Below are 17,211 nucleotides of genomic sequence, written 5' to 3'. Positions count from 1 at the left end.
GTGAATAAATAAGTACTACATTTGACAGAGTAATGTGAATGTTAAAGGATTAAGAAAAGAATACCAGTATAAATACTTACTGTAATATTCACTGCAGACTATTCTTTTGTGCAAGTTATTCCCTGCATACTGAGCAACTTTAGCCCCTTTATTGAAAGAAAGGGAAAAAAAAAGAAACAGAAAGCATATTTAGGTGATGGTTGAAGATATAATGAGATAATAAATTATAAGAATAAAATAAAAATGGTTAGGGTTAGAGTCAGAAATTCAATAAAAGAAAACCCAAGCCAGGAACATTTTTAATAGTTTTTACTTATTTTCTTTTTCAGGAATATTTAAACCCTAAACATAAGGGAGGAGTAGAGGAGAGAGAGTTTTAAATAGAAAGCTAGAGAAAATGAAAGTAAAGAAAGAGCAAGCAAAATGTAAGATAGAACAGACAAAAAGGAAAAGAAAAGTAAAACAAAAATACAAAGTAAATGGTGTTGTGTTACAGGAATATTCAAACCAACAAGTCCACCAAGCTATTAACAGTTCCCACCCCCAACATCAATACTCTTTCTCTATATATATTGCAAAGATGCACAAACGTGAGCATACATGTGTGTGTATGTGTGGTGTTGGTTGGACGTGGAGTATGTGCTCGTAATTTTATTTATCGAATTCACTGTAATTTACATTGTCCACATTCAATGTGTCCATCAGTTGATGTTTATTAATTACATTAATTAATTGATATTTGTTAATTGCTGTTAATAGTGTTATTGTTTTCAGTCCTCCGCCTTCAGCTGCTGCCTGCCCCCACTTTAGCCGTTTTATACAATGACTATAAATCTCCTTGTTATTTTGGTAAGTTGACTGACCAGCTGGACAGACAGATGGACAGGTCAGCCGGATGGATGGATGAATAGAGCAACAGACTGACAGCGATATGAAAGGATGGATGGACGAGAGGATGGCTGGTTGGTCGGTTGGTTGGTATTGCTTTATTTTTTCATCTCCCAAACAAAACCTAAAGAATATCATCATTTAACATCTGTCTTCCATGCATCCATGGGTAGGATCGTTGACAGGAACCAGCCCGATAGTAAACTACCCTAGGCTACTGTGTCTGTTTGGAAGGGTTTTCACAGCTGGATGCCCTTCCTAACACCAGTACTTTTACACACCTTGGGGTTGTTAACACTACTTCAAATGCTTTGATTTTGGTTATTCATCAGCTTCCATATCTATGTACATGTGCCCTAGCTGGGATTGAACTCAAAAAGAAACACAACCCAGAAGATTGATGGATGAAAGTTCAAACCTAGCTACAGCTAATTAGATGTATTAAGTGATATTCCTCTAAACCCTTTCATTACCAACCCAGCTGAAACTGCCTCTGGTTGTATAGTACAAATGTCTTGTTTTCATAAGTTTTGAATTAAAATCTTCCACCAAACCTTAGTCACAATTTAGGTTCCTAACACAAGCTTAATGATAACTAAATTATTTTACAAAATCTTTGTTATATTTAAAATTAATTGAAAGAAACACAGAGCATCTCAAAATAAATACAGTAACGAAAGGGTTAAGGTAGGACACAGGAGAGCAGGGTTTTTTATACACATATACTACAATCATGCTATCAGACACTCTCAGAAATTGAGGTGGTCAGTTCTACTCTGAAGGAACACAAAGTAAGAGATTACAAGAGCATGTGTTAACCAGGACATGATGTGGGCTTGTAATTTGGCACTTTATGCTGACTAACATGGCTGCAGTCTAATAACTGAAACAAGTAAAAAGATATGACTAGCACATTAATCCAGAAATTTTCACTGGCCATCAAACAAAATGATACTAAATGTAGAAAGACAAAAGAGGAAGTAATATCCTAAACATAAGGATTGCCAAATCAGTGTATCTACTTCTGTTTATTATTTTTATTCTTGCTAATTACCCAAATTCTAAAAACATTATCTACCTAGATATATTTTGAATGTATAATTTATCATACAGGCATATTCAGATTTCTCTGTAGTAGACACAAGGTGAAAAAAGTTCATCATATGTATTATTGGTTTATCTGTAATTATTCTCGTTATCAAAAGCACATTTTCACAAGTGAAGCACATATATCACCAGTAAATATAATGGCCCACCCACTTGTAGCCAAATATATCTTTTATCTTTTATTTATTTTAATGATTAGATTGTGACCATGCTGGGAACACCACCTTGAAGGGTTTTTGTCAAACGAATTGACCCCAGTACTATTTTTAAACCTGATACTTATTCTATCAGACTTTATTTTGTTTAAACTGCTAAATTACAAGAATGTAAACAAAGCAATACTCATTGTCAAGCAGTGGTGAGGAACAAACACAAAGACACACACACATCATTGTCATTTAATTTTCTGAGCTGGTATGGGCTGGACGGTTTGAATGAAAATTGCTATGCCAGAGAGCTGCACCAGGTCCCAATCTGATTTGGCATGGTTTCTCCGACTGGATATCCTTCCTAACACCAACCACTCCAAGAGTGTAGTAGGTGCTTTTTATGTGCCATTGATGTGACACCGGCATCAGCCATGACTACGATCTCACTTGGCTTGACAAGTCTCCTCAAGCATGGTATATTACCAAAGGTCTCGGTCACTTATCACTGACTCTGTGAAGCCCAACACTCAAACAGTGCTTTTTTACATGCCACCAGCATGCAAAAAGCACCATTCAAACATTGAGATTCACAGAGGTAATGACAAGTGACCGAGACCTTTGGTGCCAGCATGGAAGGTGGATGTTAAACAATGGTGATGATACAGATATATATATATGTGTGTGTGTGTGTCATATATATATATATATATAGGTGAAAAAGGTTGAATGTGGATTCGTCCTTTAATTGGGGGTTTCCAAAAAAGATTTCTAATGTTGATTCTTCATACTTTGCTGAGAGTTTACAGGCGTAAATTTGTGAAGATATGAAAGTAGTACTTGTATATAATGTATGATGAATTTACAGAATGAAGTTCCATAAATCCCATCAGTTTTGTTAAAAATGGAGGAAACAAGTTGTTAAAATATACAAGAAGTTTAATTCTTGCAGACAATCATTTCGTACAGAGATATAATACTATAAATTCATGATTGAATTAAATTAAATATATATCAACATACACTTCAATGTAGGAAGGAAAGAAACCATAATACAAGGAACTTAAAAAGAATAGAGCAGAAAAAATTGGATCTAAGAGAGTCATATTGGTATCCGTGTGAGAAAGAGATGGGAGTCATGTCAGATATTGAACCATAACTAACAGCTTCAATGGTTATTTGACAGAAGTTTTGATAGGAATGAATGAATAAATGAATGAATGAAAGAGAGAGAGAGAGAGAGAGAGAGAGTGTGTGTGTGTGTGTGTGTGTGTGTGTGTGTGTGTGTGTGTGTGTGTGTGTGTGTGTGTGTGTGTGTGCGCGTGCGTGTGTGCGTGCGTGCATGCATGCATATATATATATATATATATATGTATGTAGATATGTATGTATATATATGACACCTTTCTTTCAGTTCCTGTCTGCTAAATTCACTTACAAAACTATAGTCAGCCCAAGGCTATAATAGAAAGTACCTGCACAGTGGGAAAGTAAACTTCTTACCACACAGCCACACCTGTGCCTATATATTTAAGTTATTTCTCTACTCACAGATTTACCAACAATAAACCATACAATCATTAAGAAAATGATTTAATCTTCCTGATTCTATATGTAATTAGGTGTTTTTAAAAAATACCATATTTCAAACATATCTAAGAAGTTTTGTCATAAACATCAAAGCACAGAACATTAAAAAAAAATGCACATTGAAGACTAATTCAATAGTCGAGAAAATTTTCAGCAACATTAACATAGACACAGGAAGCATCATTGAAGTTAGCTCAAAAACAGCAAATTAATGAGAATAATCAAATAGATAAAATAAGCAGTTTTCATAAGTTCAAGCAAGATCTTCTAAGTTTTAGGTTCCTGGTCACACTTACATAAAATTATATATATATATATATATATATATACACACACACAATACATACAGGCCAAAAGCCACACACTAAGACATTTGACTATATGATTATTATTATCATCATCATTAATTCATTTTCCTTAATGTACAATATATATATATTAAGTTTTAACCTTGGTACATGAATTTTTGTCCATCCTTTATCTATTGTATGTATGTGTGTGTGTGTACATATAAACACAGGTGTGGTATAAGTGCTTATTTCAGTCATTTGACTACAGCCATGCTGAAGCACCACTCCTTAAACGTTTTTTTAGCCAAAGAAATCGACCTCAGGATTTATTCTTTGTAAGCCTAGTACTTATTCTATTAGTCTCTTTTGCCGAACCACTAAGTTACAGGGATGTAAACATACCAACATCAGTTGTCAAGCAATATTGGGAACACACACACACATTAATACAGACAGACAGACAGACAGACACACACATACATACATACATACATACATACAACAGGCTTTTTTCAGTTTCCATCTACCAAATACACTCACAAGGCTTTGAACAACCCAAGTCTATAGTAGAAAAACTTGCCCAAAGTGCCATGCAGTGGGACTGAACCTGGAACTATGTGGTTAGGAAAGAAGCTTCTTACCACACAGCCATGCCATGTACAAACTTTTAAACATTTGTTCAGAAGAAATCATTCATTAAAACGTACTATTAGAAATTTGACACATAATTCAAGAACAAACTAAGATTAAGCCTATGAGGGAAGTTCCCTGTGGTTGCTTGACCTGTTAGAAATAGCAGCTAAATCACTCTCAAATCACATTCTGCCAGATTAACAAAAATACATCACACAATGAATAGCACAGCTCTGGATAGTCTAAAAATAAAATGGAGTAGTCACATCAATCAATTTCATCTTCAACAGAAATAAACTTCTTTTATTCTCTAAGAGAGCTAACTGTAATTAAAAGAAGGTTCATGAGAAAGTAATTAACTTGGAATGAAGATAGGTCTGGGAAGATGTGTAACACAACTTACTAGTTCAGAAGAGCAGAGGAAATAATATGAGAGAGAGGACGGGGGGAGTGAAAACACTGCTGGGTTAGATTTTATTATATACTGATGAGTGAGAATTTGCAACTTTATATCATTATGTAAATGAACAATTGCACTCCTAATCTTCACAATATTTTAACAAGTAGTTCTATTCTATTTTCTCTAGCAGTTTGGAAGACATAGATATGCAATTTCTGGTTAATCTTAAGCAAGATGAAACTCACCAGTATGATTATCTTTTCAACCAGATAAAAACTTTGTGGTTTAACCATGGAACCTATTTTTATAGGGAGACTAAATATGAAGGATGTGTGAAAAGTTCCTGACTTTAGTTTAAAAAAATACAAGAGGATCAGTTAATCATTATTTTCTTCAACATATTCCCTTTCAGATTCACACACTCATTGCAGCAGTCCTTCAGTTTTTCTAAGCCCCGTAAGAGAACTCAGGAAATAGGCCTACAACAAGCCTTTCACAGTACCTTTAAACTTAGGAATTTTTCAGCACCCCTTCATATGTTTATTAAACTCATGATTTTAACTTTGTATACATATTCATAATTAATGAGAGACCCTCTGTAAATGCAGTCTTAAATGTTTGTGTTGCAGCATGTCTATCCCAAATCTGTTGGAATTGAGCCTTAAGAAGATTAAGAACAACTTTTCAGAGTTAAAATATTTGTCAGCACTTCCCAGCAGTTTTTTTTTTTTTTCCTGTTACATGAAAGATCAGCCAAGATAGGTGAAAACTAGTTTTTATGAAGTTTTTGAAAGTTCTTGCTTGTACATAACTAAATAAGGAGTATTGTTGTAGTAACAATAATTTTTTTCTACTATAGGCACAAGGCCTGAAATTTGGGGGGAAAAGGTCAGTCAATTACATTGACCCCCAGTGCTCTACTGGTACTAATTTTATTGACTCTGAAAGGATGAAAGGTAAAGTTGATCTCAGTGGCATGTGATCTCAGAATGTATGCTGCCAAGATCAACTTTGCAGTTTATTCTTGGCAATGATAAGTTGGAAACTCCCAACCACTCATCAATCCATTGCATTGGAGGGAATATCTTCTTTTTAGGTATTGGACCTGTTCAGTATTGTTTTTGACAAGGACTGTGTATTTACATGATTGCCAGAGCTCTCAGTTCTTCTGTGCTATTCTGGAAACTTTTCTATCTGTGTTGAGCAGCCTGCATTTTGTTTTCATCCTCACAAATGAATGCTCTGATATGACTGGGAGAGGAAGTCTTGCTTACCTCACTTTTCTTGTGTTGACTACAAGTCTTCTAGCTCCTTACATAGTTGTGATGACAGCTACTTGGTACTGTTGCTTCTGTTAATCGTTCCTCTTTTTGTCACTTGCTCATTGTTATATCACAGTTATACTAGTGGGAGAGAGCTTCTCAAACTTCTGATTAAACCCTAAAGAAGAGCGCATGGCAACTTTTTTTCTAGCATCTTCAGAGTTGCCCCTAACGAACAGTTTCCTTGATTTGTTGCTGCTATTGTTGTTGATTCCCTCCTTTCAAATATTTTGGGTAGAAAGCTTTTAAATGATTTTTGCTGCTATATGTATCGCAGCTTGTGTTTCTGCCTGGGATAGTCTAAATGCTTTCCTTTAAGCACTTATTACAGGGAATAGATCTGGGATTCTTTTGTAGTCTTGTAGAATCATGAGGATTTGTACATCTATAACAATCGCACCCAACTACTTATCACCATAAATTACATCAGTACTAACTACTTGCTCATAGTAATAATGATGATGATGATGATATTAGCACAAAACAAGACATCTACAATAGATGGATATAGTTAATTGAAACTAACTTTCAGTATTTTGCAGCTACTTATCTATTTCTATTGATTCCTGAAGGTTAAACGTTAATACTATTAGGATTTAAACTTTTATGAAAGGACAACTAAATACTGCAAGGCTAGCTTGATGCCCTATCATTTCTGCCAATTAACTGCAATAAAAATAAAATTATATTGATAATTGTTTCTAATATAGGCACAAGGACTGAAATTTGGAGAAGGGTATTAGTTAATTAAATTGATTCTACCATTCAAATTGCACTTTACTTATTGACCCTGAAAGGATAAAAGGCAAAGTTGACCACAGCAGGATTTGAACTCAGCACATACAGAACCAGAAAAAACATAGCAAGGCATTTTGCTTGATATGCTAGTATTTCTTCCAATCCACTATTGCAATTACAATGATGATAATTTTGGAATGCACACTCAATATACATTTATAGAAAGTTTTAAGGTGTGAGATGGCAGAATCATTAGCACATCAGGCAAAATGTTTAGCAGCATTTCATCCATCTTTACATTGAGTTCAAATTACACCGATGTCAACTTTGCCTTTCATTCTTTCAGAGTCAATAAAATAAGTAGCAGTTGAGCACTGGGATCAATCTAATCAACCTATCCCTTCCCCAAAATTGCTGGCCTTGTGCCAAAATTTGAAAGCAATATGCACTTCAAAGAAATTTTAATAAGTACCTTTCCAAGATCTCTCTCTCTCTGTATGTATGTATGTATATATATATATATATTATATATATATATATATATATATATATATTGTTCCTATTTTTCTCTCTCTTCTCTTCTCACGTGACCGTTGGCCGACTGCTAGCTCTTGTTGCATCTGACCACGATCACTGCCACATTGATATTCTTCCCTCTGTTGTAAGGCTTCATTTACACACACGCCAGCTGAATTCAATTCATCCCCAGTCGAAAGACACCTGTTGTTATGTCCTGTTATTATTACTATTATTATTTTTTTATTGTATTTTTGCATTTATATTCATGTAACATCGTCTGTTTTTCCGTCCTTGTTTCGTATACATTCGATGCTTAGCTTTTCCTTAGGGCTGGCCAGATTGGAGCAATCTCAAGATTAATCAGCAGAAATTGCAAGGATGATCCGGTTCTTGACTGAAGATAAAAGGCATCGAATGACCCGTCCGTGTTTTTTTGTATCGTCCATCTGGATGTTTTGTTGTCCCTAGACTAGTACACATGACTTTCATCAGGGCCTCAAAGCCTGATGCAAAGAAGGGAGACAGATATCCTGAGACACAAGACTTGGTCCAAATGCTTGCAACAGAAAGAACTTTGGTAAAGACACCCAAAAGTCATGAGGTAGCAGTAAACCAAGTAGCAGATTATGCCCACTTCCCAAGATCAGAAATGGTTTCTCTAATGAAGTTCTACACAGTTTCTATCAACCCAAGTTCACTCAGAAAGCTTTGGTTGAACTAGAACTGTAGTAGAAGATACTTTCCCAAGCAGAAGGATTGAACCCAAACCTATGTAGCTGTGAAATGAATGTCTTCCGAATCACAGAGCCATGTCTTTACAATAGAAGCATTATATTTTTTTTCCGTTCTTTCCCAATACAAATCAAAGCTCAAAAATACAACACAAGAGAAATCAACAGGAAATGATTTGAAGTAAACTTCCTGAGAGTAGGAAAACAATAATTTTTCTTGCATGCACATTACAAGTTGGTGGGTGAGTGTGTGCGTATGTGTGTGTGCATGCACACATCATGTGGAGATGCATATCTGTCAAAAACAGGAAGATCTTGTGATGGTGTCTCAGTATGTTACGAGCCACAATGTCAGTTTATCTGAATTAAAACTAAAGTAAAGCAAACAACCCAATGAAGAGAGCCTCTATGAGGTTGCTCAACCAGCTAGAAACAGCAGCCAAATTCCTTTAAATCACATACTACTGTCTTAAAAATGGAAGTAAAAAGATGGACACATTAAACAATGTAGTTCTACATATACAGAAAAATGGGAGGGTCATAGGTGGAACACATTTGTTCTGAAGTCCTGTTCAATTAGTGTGGTATCAGGGTTAAACAACAACAAAGCAAGTTAAGAAAACAGAAAGAACAGTCTGGCACTGAATCTATCAGAAAAAAATTTTTAAATAATGACTAAATGGTAAAGTAGACATAAAATGATGAAGATGGTATTGATGATGTCTACTGTAACTGAGCCAAACCTAGTATGTAAGAACATTAGCTGGTCCAGAATACCATTAGTCATCAGTGTTACTATGGTGATGCTAAAAACAATACCTGTCTCTCAACTACATCGAAAACGCAGGGACCCAAATTCAAGTAAATGATAGACGAAACATATCTCTTTATCTTTATAAGTACATTTCATTCTTTTAATACCAACCCATCCGAGACCACCTCTAGTTAAATGATACAAACAGCTCCTGCTTTAAAATATCCATCATCATTATCATTTTATGTGTACGTTCCATGCTGGCATCTGTTGAATGGGTTGTCACAATCTGAGCCAGTTCATACTGAGAGCCAGTGCCTGAGGACTTCATTTTGCTTGTATGTCTTGTTTTTGACATAGTTTTATGGTTTGATATCCTTCCTATCAAAAACCAACTATTTACAGAGTAAATTGGGTGCATTTTATTGTGACAACGGCACTGAAGAGGTTGTCATGTCAATAGCAAAGCAAATCTAAAAGGGCCCTCTCTACTCTTCTCTACAGAGTACACAAGAGAGAAATAGATTTGATTTTCAAAGTCTGCATCCCAAGGTTTTTTGATTATCAGTAAGGTGTGGCTGTGTGGTAAGTAGCTTGCTTACCAACCACATGGTTCCGGTTTCATTCCCACTGCATGGCACCATGGGCAAGTGTCTTCTACTATAGCCTCGGGCCGACCAAAGCCTTGTGGGTGGATTTGGTAGACGGAAACTGGAAGAAGCCCATTGTATATATATATATATATGTATGTGTGTATATGTTTGTGTGTCTGTGTTTGTCCCCCCCACCATTGCTTGACAACCGATGCTGGTGTGTTTACGTCCCCGTAACTTAGCGGTTCAGCAAAAGAGACTGATAGAATGAGTACTAGGCTTACAAAGAATAAGGCCTGGGGTCGATTTACTCGACTAAAGGTGGTGCTCCAGCATGGCCACAGTCAAATGACTGAAACAAGTAAAAGAGTAATCAAAAAATATAATTTTCTACAAGAAATAACTCAACTTCCAGATCACCAACACAATGTCTTTAGAAGCCACCAACTTAAACTCCCGATTACCTGAGTGTGTGTATGTGTGTGTATGTGTGTGTGTGTGGTGTGTGTGTGTGTGTGTGTGTGTGTCACATCTTATAACAGTCTATCTACCTCTCTTTATCAGTCTTTTTCAGTCTTTTATACATTTCTCATTGCAAACTTTCTCCTCTCTCTATATATTCACTACTCTCTCTCTCTCTCACTCTCTGTATATGTACCTTTCTCATGCATGCTGCTCCCCACTCTCTCTTGATATGACATGCAATGCAAGTTAGTGAGGAGACAAGTGCCTATCTATATATATCTGTCTCTCTGTCTTTTATGCTTTTCTCATTGTAAACATCCCCCTTTACATATATTTACCACATTCTCTTTCACTCTTTCTCTGCATATGTAAATCACTCACACCGAGTGTGTGTATGTTTGTATATGTGTATGAATGTGTATACATGTGTAAGGAATTTCATTAGAGTGACAGAGTTAAAAGACCTTCACAACGCATCTGCAGTGAACTCAAGAGACACCCAAAGAGAAGGAATAGACTTGATGATATGCAAACAAGCCTCCATCACATGATCATATTATTATTATTATTATTATCATTATTATTATTATCATTATTAATTATTATTATCATTATTAATTATTATTATCATTATTATTATTATTATGACCATTATTATTATTATGACCATTATTATTATTATTATGACCATTATTATTATTATTATGACCATTATTATTATTATGACCATTATTATTATTATTATGACCATTATTATTATTATCATGACCATTATTATTATTATCACCATTATTATTATTATCATCATTATTATTATTATGACCATTATTATTATTATTATCATCGTTATTATTATTATTATCATCGTTATTATTATTATTATTATGACCATTATTATTATGACCATTATTATTATTATTATGACCATTATTATTATTATTATGACCATTATTATTATTATCATCATCATTATTATTATTATGACCATTATTATTATTATTATTATTATTATTCACTGGGCAAAATGCTTGGCGGTCTTTTGTCTGCCACTACGTTCTGAGTTCAACTTTGTCTTTCATCCTTTCGGTGTCGATTAAACAAGTACCATTTACGCACTGCGGTCAATGTAACTGACTTAATCCCTTCCCCCAAATTTGAGACCTTGTGCTTCCAGTAGAAAGGATTATTATTATTATCATCACTTCTATTCTTTGCCACCATAGCAATGGATGGGGAGGACGATACAGAGACAGCCATAAAATGTAGCAATTTACATAGAATGATGAAGAAAAAAACAAAGATGAAAACTTTAGGCCAGATATTGTTGATTTGTTCACCTCCAATACATAACTCAAACTTATTTTATCAACTGAGGAAGGATGAACAGCAAAGTTAACCTCAGTTGTAAATTTAGATCAGCCCTACCCAAAATTTTAAGATGTGAAATCAGATCTTACAGGATTAGAATTTAGAGCCTAAATTGCTTCCTATGTGATCTTGGGTTCAGCTCAACTGTGCAGACACCTTGAGCCTTCTACTTCTACTATAGCCTCAGGCTAACCAAAGCTTTGTGAGTGGATCTGGTAGACAGAAATTGAAAGAAACCCACTCTGTGTGTGTGTGTGTGTGTGTGTGTGTGTATGAAACCCACTGTGTGTGTGTGTGTGTGTACAGATATACATACATACATGTGTGTGTTGATTCTTTTATCCTCTACCACTGCTTGACAACTGGTGTTGGGTTGTTTATGGCCTTGTAACCTCACAGTTTGGCAAAAGAGACCAGTAAAATAAGTACTGGAGTCTATTTGTTTGACTAAACTCTTCAAGGCAATGCCTCAGAATGGCTGCAATTCAATGACTGAAACAAGTCAAAGGAAAAAAAAAAAAAAAAAGAAAAGATTCCAAAATAGTATCTCATGCATTCTAACTTACCTCCATGTCCATCAAAAACTCCAAAATAGCAACAATCTCTATCTGATGGTAAAGACAGTAAATGTGTATGCGCATCTTCCATATCTGTTAGAACCTAGTTAAGGAAAATCACTGTTGTGGAAATAATGAAACTGCAAGAAAATCACTGTTGTGGAAATAATGAAACTGTTTCACAAAAACATCTTATCACAAAGTAACAACATATCATCAACATCATCCAACGACCAAGTTTCATGCTGGCATGGACTGAATGGTTTGACAGGATTTCATGTGTCCAAGGGCTACATCATGCTTCAATTGTTTGTTTGAGTAGTCATGTGATTAAGCATGTTCCAACCACAATCATCCCTTCTTATTTTTTCTCAACCATAACCCATAACTAGACTACATAATCTTATTGTTTTCCTTTTTCCTGAAGCCCATACCTGGACTACAGTATTTTAGTTTTCATATATAACATGACATTATATTTTTTTTAGTGCATACCTAAACTCATCATCACCATTGTCATTTAATACCCATTTTCCATGCAAGTATGGGTTGGATGGTTTGATACGATCTAGTGAGCTGCAGGGCTGCACCAGGCTCCAGCATCAGATTTGACATGTTTCCTACAGCTCTCCCTGACACCAATCATCTTAAGCGCCTTTTTCCAACAACTGATGTTAGTGAGGTCCGCAAGTAAGTTGCAAAACAGAAAAAGTATGGAAAATGGAAAAAGGAAAACAGAAAAAAAACGTGCCACAAATTTGGGGTTTGATTCAGCTACTATTTCTAGCAGATCAAGATCAATGAATTAGCATTATTTTAGGCCAGATATAGTTGATTTGTTCACATCCAGTACATAACTTAAACTTCACTGAGTACAGTAAACTTAATGTGTACCTAGTATAGGACACATTTGGGTTTTGTAAAATGTAAGAAGTTATTTATTGCTGGAATTATTTCAGATGTCTGAAAAGGATAATCAGTCTCCCTGATGAGGCCAAATATGTTATCCATATAGCATTTACAAAGTTTTATGTTCATAAAACATTTTAAAATTATTTATGTCACCGTTACGCATGAAAGATTTCTCCAGATATCGGCACCTATATTGCATTTCAATCATTACGTATCAGATTTTCCAAAAGACATACAATACCATGTTAGATCTGAGCTGGGTACTCTTATTTCTGCCCTAAGGATAATGATTATTTTCTTCAAGTGCTGGAACATATGAGCAAGACATGAACCTCTGACCCACATAGGAGGGCAACAGTTCTGAATAAGAACTGGTTCAAACCCTGACAATCCAACACTTACTAGCATGGAAAGCAAATGTAAAATGATGATAATGATAGTGATGATGACAATGATGATAACAACAATGAGGACAACGATGATAGGCCACTGATGCATGTAAAGTACAGAAACATTTTTAATCTCCAAATATCTGAAATCTGTTAACTATAACCTTATTGTTAACTCATCTCTTAATTTTCAATACTTCAAAAAAAAAAAAAGGCCATCAGCCAGTCTTAGCAGTAGTACACTAGTCCAATATTTAGGCTCATTTGTCTTGGCCAGGGCTGGCCAACCTGAGGCCCATGGGCTGCATGCAGCCTGCAGACTTTTATCTTGCGGCCCACTTGATACTTTCTTGAAATGGGTTTATTTAAACAAACATTTAAAAAATTTTATCGAAAATTAAAGATTGTAATGAGAAGTAAAAAAGAAAGATACTACTGTTTTTGCAGTGATAACATTTCATGTTGAATGAACAATCATTCATTCATTGTTATAATAATTGCGTGAGAAAACAAAATGCTTTCAATTCTGTCAGTATACAAGCAGCCCTCAAAATACTTTCTGTGATTAAAGTGGCCCGCAATGTAATTGAAGTTGGCCAGGCCTGGTCTAGGCTCTAAAATTCCAGTCTTGCTAGATCTTATTTCAGCTTTTATTTTCTTTAAGTGAAATTTACAATAGAACCACCACTTAAGAGAGGAAGAGATTAATTTAGTATACTTAGGATCCCAATTCCACCATCACCACCAAAAACTGGCTTTAAGCTCTAGTAAGAAATTTGAATTACTATTTTGATATACAATATTTTCACCTTGCTTCAATAAGGATCTAATGACAGACTTGTAAGTGCTGTTCCTTCTCTTAACTCTATTGACCCCAACTCACCAGAGACTGCCCCTAGTCATATGATACAAACTTTTGGTTTTAAAATAAGCTAAATTAAAATCTTCCATCAAAATTTCATGTTAATTTATATACCAAACACCTGCTTAATAATAAAGTTATTTTAGTAAATCCCTATTTTCAAAATTAAATGAATTAAAGGAGGTGTATTTCAACAGACATGTGGTAATAAAAGCGTTAATGTTGTTTTGATAGTGTTTCCTCTCTTAATGTAGATTTTGGAAAAATCAGGAATTAAAAGGATTAAAAATCTAACACATCAAGAGACAGCTGTTCTGCAATAATGTCTTTACAAAACAAGATAGATAACAGACAAAATTTTAATATAATCCAGCATTCAAACTGAATTTTCCTATAAATATATACACAGAGATTCCTGATATATCTTGAGGAAAGTAGAGGGAACTCCTAATTTGTTAATATTTGTGGATATATGAGGTAGGATGGATAAAGGAGGCATGATGTGAGTGCATGAGACCTTGTAAAAAGGAAGAATCTAGTTTATTCATGTTTGCATGTTTGCGGAGAAGATGTATGTACATGTGGTTGAACAAATCAGTGAGAGCTGGAAAGGCAGTGAACAGTGTGGGATCGAAGTGTTACTTGACATTGACGGAAGGATTTAAATGTGTATGTTTTTGCATGTGTGCGAGTGTGCATGCACACATTTTTGCAAGTGGAGAGAAACAGGGTAATATGAGAGTATTTATGGAGTAAAATTTCAAAGATTTTAAAACATGCAAAAATATGTATTATTTGACACTTTTAAATTAATACAAACAGTTACTACACATACACAAATAGTTTCTCTAAAAGCTGACTAAATGTTGATTTTACAGTGAAAGACAGCAGTAAGAGATATGTTGATAGACGCTAAATGCCAAGATAGAGTAAGGACATAAAAATCAATAGTAAAATTGATCTGGACGAGCTGGATTGAGATTATGGAAGATGCTCAATTGTATCCACGTCAGAAGAAAGATCAAAATGAATTATGTACAGTTATTGGAGACCGCTTAGTAATTGGTATCCAGAGCATTAAGCAGTTTATGAAAAGTGCTTGTTATTGCTGTTGAAAAAATACAGTTAGCTCTCTCATCAAGCAAACCTTTTGCAAGCAGATCAGATGCATGAAGTAACAGCCATGGCATGCAAACACAATATATCTTTTGAGTGGGTTAGCTGAATGTTACTATTCAATCAGAGAATATTAGAGATGATTGTCCTAACTTTTTTTTTAGACAGATTGCCTTAAAATATAGTATTTATCAAAAACATGATTCCTATTTTCAAGTCAATCATGAATTTATTAAAGGAGATTTGAATGCTATTTTGAGCAGGAATGGTTTGTTACAAAAGTCAGCAAATATTTTAATAAAAATCATTATCATTACTATAATCATCATGAAAGTGGTAGAGTAATGGAAATGGTAGAGAAAACTAAATACCTAACCATTTTGTTTTGGCCTTTTGTATTCAAAGTTGAAATCCCACTGAGGTTGGCCAGCTGAGGCTAGTAACAAGTATATACCGGGTGTCCCAAAAGTCACTGATATGTTTCAATTTTTAATAACTTCCTTAACTTTACAAATAAATGCATGAAACTTTGATACAATATAAAGAACATAATGGAAATTAATATGAACAAGACAAATTTTGCAACACCACTACATATGAAAAATAACATCACTTGAATGACACCATAACACCCTCAAGAGTTTCAGACCCCACTACTGATTTCTCTATTGATGTTCTCCTTCATTGGCACCAGTGTCTCCGGTTTGTTAACATAAACCCTCTCTTTCAGGTCTCTATGATTAAGACTTTTTTGCTCCCAGCCATTCAAAGTAGACCTCACACATGGTTCTGGCAAGATGGGGCAACTGCTCATACCGCAAGAGAAACAATGCAGTTGCTACAGTAGTGCTTTGAAGAGAGAATAATCTGCTGCTACAGCAATGTCAATTGGCCTTCACATTCCCCAGACTTGACTAGCCCAGATAGTGGGGTTTGCGTCAACAAACTAGAGACCCTAGTGCAACTGAAGGAGAACATCAATAAGGAAATGAGAGAAGTAGGATCTGAAAACTCGAGATGTTATGGTGCAAGTTTTGCAAAGAGCACAGGTGTGCGAAGCCAAAAATGGCTGTCATTTAAATGATGTCATTTTTCATATGTGATATTGAGGTACTGCAAAATTTGACACATGCATATTAATTTCTATTATGTCCTTTATATTGTATCAAAATTTCATACATTTATTTGTAAAGTTATTAAAAATTGAAACCTATCAGTGATTTTTGGGACACTCTGTGCAAGAGATAGTTTCAACCTTGGAAGAACTCAGAATGTAAAGAATTAGAACAAACAACCAAATGCATTTTTTCTGACACTTGGACAATTCTGAAAAAAATCACCAAATAATAATAATAATAATAATCCTTTCTACTATAGGCACAAGACCTGAAATTTCAGGAGAGGGGACTAGTCATTTGCATCAACTCCAATGTTTCACTGGTACTTAATTTATCGACCCTGAAAGGACAAAAGGCAAAGTAGAACATAGTGGCAGATGAAATACTGCAAGGCATTTCACCCAGCATGCTAACAATTCTGCCAGCTCATTTGCCTTAATTATAATAATAATAACAATAAATGCCCTAATGCAGTACTAGGCACTGGCTCCCATAGCTTCTGATCTTAAGTAATTGGAAGTGTTATCATGTACATGTTTCATCTTGGAATAAGAGATGGGCTACAGCAAATATTCTGCCCAATACCACAGATTTGCTTGTCAGTTGTTTGACCGTAAATAGTTGAACATGTCCCCTTGTGGTTAACAATATGTACATCTCTGATCATGAGCAGGAGTAGTGGGGGAGCATCATAGTCATGTGTTGAGAGGAAT

The 17,211-nt window shown here is 35.0% G+C and overlaps 1 protein-coding gene across 14 annotated transcripts in view; it reads right to left on the bottom strand.

Moving 5' to 3' along the window:
- The window catches only part of LOC115213916 (probable protein phosphatase 2C T23F11.1), a 242,823-nt gene that overhangs the window by 55,578 nt on the left and 170,034 nt on the right, over positions 1-17,211 (bottom strand). For all 14 annotated transcript variants that reach the window (XM_029782898.2, XM_029782896.2, XM_036504684.1 and 11 more), the window contains 2 exons: positions 12,111-12,194; positions 81-146 (listed from right to left, as the gene is read on the bottom strand). In XM_029782898.2, the coding sequence (XP_029638758.1) occupies positions 81-146; positions 12,111-12,194 (150 nt within the window). The remainder of the gene's footprint in view (positions 1-80; positions 147-12,110; positions 12,195-17,211) is intronic.

The sequence above is a fragment of the Octopus sinensis genome, linkage group LG7, assembly GCF_006345805.1.
Source record: "Octopus sinensis linkage group LG7, ASM634580v1, whole genome shotgun sequence".
In the NCBI taxonomy this organism is placed as follows: Eukaryota; Metazoa; Mollusca; class Cephalopoda; order Octopoda; family Octopodidae; genus Octopus; species Octopus sinensis.
This window is presented reverse-complemented; position numbering and strand designations above follow the sequence as displayed.